This window comes from Echinops telfairi, unplaced genomic scaffold (genome assembly GCF_000313985.2).
Source record: "Echinops telfairi isolate 266 unplaced genomic scaffold, ASM31398v2 ScPeMD7_23;HRSCAF=83, whole genome shotgun sequence".
Taxonomy (NCBI): Eukaryota; Metazoa; Chordata; class Mammalia; order Afrosoricida; family Tenrecidae; genus Echinops; species Echinops telfairi.
The window spans coordinates 15,790,559-15,800,508 of record NW_022103920.1 but is presented as its reverse complement, the minus strand read 5'-3'; the positions used below and the strand labels follow the sequence as shown (position 1 = coordinate 15,800,508).

General features: G+C 49.7%; 1 protein-coding gene across 8 annotated transcripts in view; it reads left to right on the top strand.

The window, feature by feature from the left end:
* The window catches only part of NRF1 (nuclear respiratory factor 1), a 125,726-nt gene that overhangs the window by 62,605 nt on the left and 53,171 nt on the right, over nt 1–9,950 (top strand). For 6 of the 8 annotated variants that reach the window (XM_004707811.3, XM_045288809.1, XM_045288808.1 and 3 more), the window contains 2 exons: nt 1,526–1,652; nt 6,911–7,051. In XM_004707811.3, coding sequence (XP_004707868.1) covers nt 1,526–1,652; nt 6,911–7,051 — 268 coding nt within the window. Of the gene's footprint in view, nt 1–1,525; nt 1,653–5,241; nt 5,322–5,439; nt 5,461–6,910; nt 7,052–9,950 lie in introns of those variants that run through there. The other 2 variants (XM_045288813.1, XM_045288814.1) reach the window with 2 other exon arrangements.

Sequence of the window (9,950 nt, the reverse complement as noted above, 5' to 3'; positions counted from 1 at the left end):
ATAAGGAAATAGGAAGGTGAGAGGAGCTAGCAGGACTCCCTATCTAAATTCAGTAGAGGTGGTCAGGAGCCCCTGGTGGCCTCGTGGGCTACCCAGTGAGCTGCTGATCACAAGGTCAGTGGTTTGGACCCATGGTTGGTCCTGGAGAAAGGTGATGCTGGCTCTCCCGTGAAGATGCGAAGTCTCAGGACTCCAGGGGGCAGTTCCACTCCCAGGGCCACGCTGAGCCGGAAGCGACTCCATGGCAGTGGGCTTGGTTTTGGCCAGAGAGGGGGTTTGGAAACCCTCTTGGTATGCCATCCTTTGCTCATTTTTATTTTTTCTGAAGAGTATGTAAGTCCACAGTAGAAGGGATCGCACTGCTGTGGTACATTGAAGACTTAGAATTTGACAGGCTACATAAATTTATTCTATAAAATGTTCCACAGGTTTTTACTTGTGATGTTTTACATACTATATCCACATTTTCCCGACTTGGATTGTGATATTATATCCAAATGGAGGGCCAGCACGTGTAAATGATATGGAACAAAGTCTATATTAAAGACACGAAAGACAGATCATAACAAACTGAAATGATTTCACCTAAAGAGAAAAAACCCTAAAATCACTCAGGGTAGCTTTGAGGGTACAAAGAGGTTTCACATCACCCCAAGAGCAGCCTTCCCGTCTTCCCTGGTGATGAGCAGGCAGCAGGAGCTAGAACGTCGCTGCTGCTGTGAGAGACCCAGACCCAGAAGCACGTGCCTTGGGAGAAGAATGGCCAGCTGTAATTCGGTATAGCTTGGCTTTGCTGCCTAGGCGTTGGCGCAACTCCTCAGTCCTTCCTTCGCAAGAGTGGACTGATCCCAGAAGGCTACTGGAGCTTCCGCTGTACGATGGCCTCCGATGACTTCAGAGGGACATTGCCACTTCGTCCCCTTGTTGGCCTATTTGGAAAAAAAACACAAAACAATACTCCATCTTTGTAAAATACGGCAGTCTGAGAATCGGAGGCTGTTCAGGCCACAAAGAAATCCTGGCAGCGAAACCATTTTGAAACTAGTATTGTGGATAAAATGATGTCAGGGAGATAAACTACTGATGCTAGCTCATCAAAGATTGGAAACAAGGTGTTCCTGAAAGAAGATAAGAAACAAGTTTCTGAGTCCCTTTCCTGAGGTGGGCCCGGGGATGGCACAGAAAGCCGTCGGAGGGTGCCTTGCAGGTGGTCTTCCCACTGTCAGGAGTGGTGAGCAAACCCTTTGCTGGTGGTCAGACGGAGGACAGACCTCTGTGCTCAACATTGCGTCGTGTCCGAAGGTAGACCTTCAGCAGACCTGTGTATGACTGGGCTGGTCATGGCTGCTTTTTGGTTTGGGGTTTTTCATTGTGGTAAATTTCACACAAAAGGTACAATTATTGACCTTTAAGAAAAGGGCATATACATAAGAAGACACCCAATCAGAAGTTTATTTTACCCACGTCTGTGGTGCTGTCAATATTCTTCAGTGGGTTTTCATTCTCTCCTGGTTCTCTTGCTCAGGAAACTCCGAGCCACGTTAGATGAATACACGACTCGAGTGGGACAGCAAGCCATTGTCCTCTGCATCTCACCCTCCAAGCCCAACCCCGTCTTCAAAGTGTTTGGTGCAGCGCCCTTGGAGAACGTGGTGAGTGTGGCTGCGCCCTGTTCCCAGATACCTGCCCCTTGTTGTCTGACCGATGGTTCACACACCCCTCGGCCTCTGCCCAGCACGGTCCCCTCACCAAGCCTGGGAGCAGGGACTGGTGTGCAGTCCACTTTATGCACGTCAAAGTGACCGAGGCTCATGCCTGCCTCCACTGCCTAAAACAAGCTCTCTCACCTCACCAGAAGAAAGGAACTGGTCGTTCACGTTTCCTGTGAAGTGAACATGCCAAATCACAAGGCCTCGAAGACATGAGTGATTGCGGATTAGGCATCAGGCGATGTTATGGAAATATGATTTTTTGTAGCATGTCAGACAAGAGTGCCCTTATTTTTCCAAGATGCACATGGACATATTTAGACATCATGATGTCTGCAAAATACACTTTCAGTGGGTTGACCAAAAACAGGAAGAGAGAGGTATGTATGCCCGAGTGCACATATGGATGTCAGATAAAGCCATGTGTCAACATGCATAACTAACATGTCTTTGTTAGGAAGCATACAAAAAGTTCTCTGAAATATGAGTACAAGGCCATGCTGGCAAATGTGAAAGGGGTTTTGTAACCTGCAGTGATGACTTGGACGGTCGGACCATTTTATGCCATTGTTCACATCAGCTACTGGAATAAGAAGTACCTAAAATGTACACTTTTAAGCCCAGCTTCCTGTTGAAATTTTATCCTAAAACAGAAAGTTATTAACTGTTAACCCCAACACTAGGCACAGTGCTATTTAAAGTACTTTTTCTAAAAATTGAGAGTAAACCCTGTGTTCACAGGTAGGAGTCTGGCTAGATAAACATGCGGCCCAGCCATAGACAAGCCCACCGCCCAGCCAGTAAACGTGATGGTGGAGAGCCTCGATGGTCTTTGCTAAGGGAAAAGAGAAGATTATCAAGACAGACAGAAAGAGTCCCTCTTTCAAGCTCAATCTGTGTATTCTACATGCTCATGATTTCAGGGGACTGTGGTAATGAACATTATTCTCAACAAATTTGCCAGTAACTCTGAAAGGGAGATAGATCCTCGCTTTGATTTTGCAGCTGAGAATCTTAGAGAGGCTCAGTGGTCTGCCCAAGACCACTGTCCCTGCATCTTCGAACTAGGAGAGCCGGAGGTCAGCCACTGGAGATTGGCCCTCGGGGTGAGCAGAGAACTACAACTCCCATAGACTTTTCTGGGGCACTGACTGGGTGTGGGTTTCACATTTCATTTCCTTTACTCCGTGCGGATCCACCTGATGAAGGGGTGGTCTCCAGCTTCATCTCAACTCCCTCGGGGCTTCTCTCTCACGAGAGACTCCTGCAACCCCTTGCACAAACCCTGCTTCAGCCCTTGCAGCGGTTGGATCTGCTCTCCCTTACCTGATCTTCATATTATCAACTTCTGCTCACGTTTGTGATCTCAACCCGGTCAACACTACCTCTGTGAGGCCTTCTGTGACCTTCCTGGCCTGCCCAGAGCCCCTCCATTCTGCCCTAACCTCTCATGCTTTCCCTGAGCAGCTGTCACAGAAGCCGCTGTACATGTTCTGTACATTTGATTAGGTCTGCCCCGAGCTGGAGTGTAAGTTCCAAGAGGGCTGGGGCTAGGGCTGGTGTGCTCTTCATTGTCCCCAGTGCTGGCACTGCTAGTTGCTCAGCCCGAAGGGCGGAATGAACGAGGCATCTGACATGTTTGGCAGCTTCCAGAAGTTGTAAAACACAGTAAGGTCTGAGAAGTTTCACCGTGTCATTCTCTGTAGCACTTGTCCCCATTTTGTGCGTTTGTGTTTGGGATAGGCCCAGTAATCGACGCTGGGACTGCGGTCATTCTTGCCCCCCCCCCCCTTCCTAGCACAGTGTGCAACATGCATGTCGATTGGCTGGATGTCAGAATGGAGGAGCTAGCTCCCAGCTTCAGAGGCTCTCTCTGTATGTGATCTATGTTTGTAACCTGGGTGGTGAGAAAATTAGTTAAAACCAGGTGACTTTGAGAAAGAGCCTCAGGTTTCTCTAAGTTGCATGGGATCCACCACCTTCCCATCCCATGCCTTCTGACGTTGAAAAACATCACTTCTCTGGGTCTCTGCTCTTTAGGACAAAGCAAGTGTTCAGGAGCATTCTTAGTAACAGCTTTGCTCCTGGAGTAAACACAGAGTTGTCAACGCTGAGGCCCACACAGTTGGTGTTAACTGAGAGAGGCTCATGACACGAAAAACTCCACTTTTGTGAAAATTGTCTTTTTATGCCCCACGTTTTTGACATGTCCCCCCACATTGATTTTTCCCTGTCGGGGGCTGCATGTCCTCCTGTGTGAACTACAGGGGATACCAGCCCCACTGGAGAGCAGTAGGAATGAAAGTTGGTTATCATCCCCTATAGATGCTCTTTCGGGAGAGCTGGTGGGTAGTGCTGCAGACGGTAGGTTTAAAGTTGCTGTGCCCGGAGGGTGTTTCCTTGGTGGTTTGCTTCCATGTCCCACATGTTCATGAGCTCTGTGGGAAGAGGCTGGGAATGACTGTTTGGTGGGACAGAGCGAGGAGTCCCATCTTCTTTCCAGGAGGGCTGTGGGCGCTCCTGGGGGCAGTAATCCATAGCGTTCCAATGGGCACAGGCTGGCGAGGACAGAGATGACTCACTGCCAGAGGCCCAGCTAGCTGCAGGGTTTTACCTGGCTGCTTTGAAAGCTTCCCAGTCCATGGGAAGGACTCTGGGCTTGGTCTTGATTTCTTGTTTGCAGCCATTCATTTAGTTACATAGGCTTTGAAAAATGGCTTCGAGTTAAAGAACAGTGGTTCCATATTTTTAAAGGAGTAAAGTCAGCCCTATTGCTTCTCTATTTGTTTATTCAAACAGTAATCTAACACAGTCAGACGTGGAGCTGTCCGGTCTGAGAGGAGGATCCCGCTGCATTCTCTGAGGTGTCAGTGGTCACACCTGAGCAGGAGGGAGGGGGGAGCAAAACAGCTGGAGATCTGATTTGAAATTAGAAAGGAAGAGGAGGCCGACACGGGGGCCAGAGAGGGAACAGGATAAAGCCAACGAACATCAAAGGCCCGTCCTGTGCCTGGCCCTGGCCCAAGAATGTGCTAGAACCACAGTTCCGAGGGCAGCTCGCTGTGCCAACCTCAGAGGACAATGTGTTTTTAGGGTTAGAGGAACGCAGATAAAATCATATTTATCTTTTACGAATCTTCCTTAAGATTCTTACATCCGAGAAAGCTTCAGGAATCTAAAGGAATTATATGGTCTGAGGTAGAAAGAGCCATTGACCCCATGACATTGTTAGCCTGCTCCCCAATCTTCAGCCAGTACAGGCGGGGCCCAGTCCTCTAAAGGCTTCTTAAACATCCTGAGCCCTCCACTTGGAGATGGTTGGCTAACTTAGTATCTGAATATGAGAAACAGCTTGTTATGTGTGTGAAAAAATAAACACGTGAACAGCAGCCCCTCGGCATGCGCTGGCATGAATGGGGACACCTGGAAGTAATCATGCGAGTGGCCCGATGGTGAGTGTTGTCGGTAGGAGGTTAAAGGAAGGAGAGGATTATGGTGAGAACGCTTGGGAAGTCTTCTCAGGAAGTGGGAACTGGGTTGGGCCTTGGAAGACAAACGTCATTGGTGGCAGGAGAAAGACCCAGACCCAGGCAGGAATTCGCTGCTACAAAGGTTAGTGAGACGCCTGGCCAGCTACAGAGGGAAGAAGGTGGTGAGCAGAGCCATCGATGGGTCTGTGGGAACTGGGAACCATTCACGTAGACCACAATGGCGTGTAGGTGCAACCTACTCAGCTGTATCTGGAGCCCGGGTGGGGGTGGGGTGTGTGTGTGTGTGTGTGTGTGTGTGTGTGTGTGTTGATGGAATTATTGTGAGAATTAATTGACCCAGTGATGATTCTATAAGTTTGCCCTATTTTTCTTTTATCCTGTTGAACTGTGTAACTGCAAGGTCAGTGGTTTGAAACCACCAGCTGCTCCTCGAGAGAAAGATGAGGCTTTTCACTTCCATGAAGAGTCTTGGAAACCCACAGGGGCAGTTCTCCCCTGTCCAGAGGGTTGCCCTGAGTCAGATCCTACTTGATGGCAGTCAGCTTTTGTATAACTGCAGAAGTAGGGCTACGTAGCAAATGACAAGGTTTTGTTTTCCAGGCCTTGAGGGGGCTTACGGGAATCGTATGGGGCTTCGGCTAAGCTCTTGGCTGCTGCTCCAACCCCCCAGCCACTCCTCACGACGGGGGGCAGTCCCTTTCTTAAGACGGCAGCGGGGCAACCTTACGGCCGTTCTGGCTGCCCTCTAGGCTTTTGCTGAGTCAGATGGACGCAGTGGCAGGAGGGTGGAAGAATCTTCTCTCGCTCCTCATAATGAGGTACCTAGACGGCTGTGGGTCTTGATTGTGGGTCCAGTCCGTTTCAGCAAGAAGCCCTGCCCGCAAATACTGTTGGGACGCTGGCCAAACGTCAGTCTTGCCTTTTTCCTACGCGGGTGCTGTGAACCCCATCCTGCCCTGTCACAGTGCCGTAACCCCGCGGCTTCCCAGTCATCCCCAGAGGTGTCCTCAGCCCCTGCGTATTCATGAATCCCTTTCTTGGCTCCTGTATGTCACAGCGGGGGTGTGTGCACAAGTGTGAGGAGCAGAGCTAACGCACAACCTCTAGTTCAAGCCTGCAGTTGTCAGAGAGATGCAGCACCAGGAAGTACCAGAGGGAGGAGGCCTTGGTCTGTGGGGCTCCCTGTACCCCAGGCCCTGACAGCAAATGGCGCCTTTGACCCCAGGGACACACCCTGCCAAGGTTCTGATTTCTTCCAGGCAAGTTAAGCTTCAGTGCATGCCAATCTCCTTGTAAGGAGCCTCCCTTTGCAAGAAAGTAGCCACAGTTTCAAATCTCGCTCCAGAGGCTTCAGTCTTAGTTAACTGCCCCGGCCAGGTGTGTATCCTCCGGCTTGGGAAGTGCACAGGGGAAAATGCCATCACTCTGAGACCCAGGGCAGCAACCCAGGGCCAGCGTGCAGTGTTCCATAAAACTTTTTCCACCCACTCCTCTCTCCCGTTGTTGCCTGCGATTTCATCATCTCTTCATTTCACCCCACCTGGTGTGATGTCTTTGGGGCCAGCGGGTATTTTTATCTGTGAGTGTAAGTGTTTGTTCTCCAGTTGCTGCAGAGGCTCGGGTGGCCAGCCCCACCCCCTCTGGTTGCCTAGCACCCCTTCTCCCAGGTTGTAGGGCATCTTGTTTACTTCTGTCCTTAATTCCCTGCAGGTGCGTAAGTACAAGGGCATGATTCTGGAAGACTTGGAGTCAGCCCTGGCTGAACACGCCCCTGCGCCACAGGAGGTTAACTCCGAGCTGCCGCCTCTCACCATCGACGGAATTCCCGTCTCTGTGGACAAAATGACCCAGGTAAGGGGCGGGAGGGGAGGAGGCAACTCCATGGAGCCACACAGCTGGGGGCGGGCCGCCAAGCCCTTTCTCCACGCTTGGTGTCCTGGGTGGTAGCACCAGGCAGAGGCCTAGAACCACACAATGACAGGTAGTGCAGAGGCTCCCAGCCCCACATATGAAGGCCGGCCTACCAGCCCTGGGAGGCTGGGGGGAGAGGGAAAAATAGGAGTCTGGTAAATCCCTAGGAAGTACAGCAGTCAACTTCTGGTCTCTGGGGCTGAGCTGCTCCTCGCTCCGTGTAAACTTCCACACCACCACATCGTCGCCAAGTCAGGCTCTCTCCCCCAGGAAAGGGGCTGGACACTCAGTGAGTCCTTGTTCTTCCCCTGGGAAGAGGAAGTCAAGGTGTGCTGCCGAGCAATCAACATAGCACAGTCATTTTTCGGACACTGGGCTGTATTTGTTTTGTTGGTGGTGGTGGTGGGTCTCTCCTCCAACCTCCCCGCCTCACTCTAAAGGAGAAAGGCTGACTAAGGTCAAATACCCTTCTTAGAAACAACCCCCCTCCCCCTGCCCTTATTTCTCTAATTATAGTCTTCTTGTCTTGCCACATCCAGTTGTCCCTTTTCTCACCCCATTCAGTCCTCCAGCAGCATTTAGCTCATCCGATGATGGCTTCCCTCCTAAAACATTATCCTCTCTCAGTGTCCCCGGTCCCACGCTCTCCTGAATGTCTTCCCCCTCTCGGGGTGTCCCCTCTCACTCTCTCCTGCTCCCCCTTTTCCTCTTCCAGTCCCATCAGTATATTGGCGTGCTGTGGAGTTTACACCCATCTGTATGCTGGCTGCCCTCGTCTCCTATCCCTGGTAGATCCTCTACAGAGCTTGCAAGAACTTTTGATTGACACACACACACCCAGTTTTCTGGTTGTGCCCTACACACGTCTAACTCATCAGCAAGTCATGGCATGTCACCTCTGAAAGGTACCCTGAATCTGACCATTCTCCATTCCCGCCACCTCCCTAGCCTGTCGCACCTCCGGGAAACAACTCCCATACCCCCGTCTCCCCCCTCCACTCTCGTCCTGCCTGCGTGCTTTCTCCTGGGCCCTAACTGAAATCAGTTACAGCAAGCACTCCCTTCCTGAATGGCTTTCCACTCTCTTGGAATAACATCCGGACTCACTGTGGCCTTGAGGACCTGAATAACCCATTCTCTGGAGGTGGCTGTGCAGCCACATTGGCCTGCCCCCTTTTTTCAGACAGCAGCAGGCCCTTCTTCCACGTGAGCTCTCCCATATCACTGCGTGATGGGCTCACCTGTCACTCCTGATCCAATGGAATGCAGTCTCTTTCCCACTGCTCATTGCCTGGTACTCCCTACCAGAAATTGCTGGTTAGCATTTACAGCTGCTTGCCATCTATCTACACAGCTAGACTAAGAGCAGGATTTAGCTTGTGTTTTTTAAGCTGTCTCGGGGAACGGGCACCTAAAGTCGCACATAGGTGTGACCTGAATCACAGCCAGCAAGAATCAGGTGGCTCTGGTCACTCGTTTGGTTTTCACTTTGTTTATAGAATAAGTATAACCTACTCGCAAAATGATCGAATGTTTTCATATTGATTTTTTTTTTCTAGTTCAAGGTTGATATTTCTGCATTGCTTTTCCAAGGAATCCTTTTTTGTTAAGTTGATTGTATCAACAGCTCTTTAAATTTTTCTCTCAGGTAGTGGCTGCCATGTGTTGTAAGGCAAGCTTTACAAAGGATCTCATTTAATCCTTCTCCAGGCTACAGAATGGCCATTTTATGTGCAACAAAAGAGTTCAGACAAGATCTGTAGCCATAAAGGACAACATAGGATGTTTGAAAGGGACACCAAGTCTAGATTCCAGACCAAAGGGCAATCCATGACTTCCCCCGAAGTGCTGAAATTCCAGAATTGGCTAAAGGCACTGTCTGTGGGAGGACGCGGCCTCTCCGTTACTCACCTGGACTGAATGCCAGGGCGCTGACTGAGTCTTCGTGGGAGACCCTAAGTCAGACACAGCTCTAGGTATGCTCCTCAGGAGGCTCAGAATCACCCCGCAGAGTCTCTGGCTGTGTTTAGCATTGTTGTGACGTCGTGCGTTCCCTGTTTCAACACTTTACAAATTAAGCAGCATGGTTTTATTGGGAGACTACTAACATGGGCAACAGAGGGACTAGTCCCAAATCTGCTACATATTAACCATCTTCCAGCCACGCCTTGTAAAGTGAATGAAAGTTAATGAATTTGGGATTTTCATTTTGTACTGAAGCAGTGAGATGGGAAAATGCAGGAACAGCAAAAGTTGAGGCTAAATCAAGGACACCATTTGGTTGTTTTTGAAGCAAGTGGGTGAAGAACAGGAGTTCATATTGTCAGTGTTTTCTCCTTTTTTCTAGCTATAAAACTCAGCTTGAGTCTGAGTGGATCACACCAAACATTTACTGTTTCAAAAGAACTTCTTTTTTTAAAAAAGTAATTTTATTGGGGGTTCATATAACTCTTGTCACAATCCATACATGCATCTACTGTGTCAAGCACATTTGCACATTTGTTGCCCTCATCATCCTCAAAACATTTGCTTTCTACTGGAGCCTTGGCATCAGCTCCTCCTTTTTTTCCCTCCCTTCCTACTTCCCCCTCCCTCATGAACCCTTGATAATTTATAAATTATTATTATTTTATCATATCTTACCCTGTCCAACGTCTCCCTTCACCTACTTTTCTGTTGTCCATCCCCCAGGGAGGAGGTTGTATGTTGTAGATCCTTGTAATCGGTTTCCCTTCTCTACACCACCTTCCCGCCACCCTCCCAGTATTGCCACTCTCACCACTGGGCCTGAAGGGATCATCTGTCCTGGATTCCCTGTTTCCAGTTCCTATCTGTACCA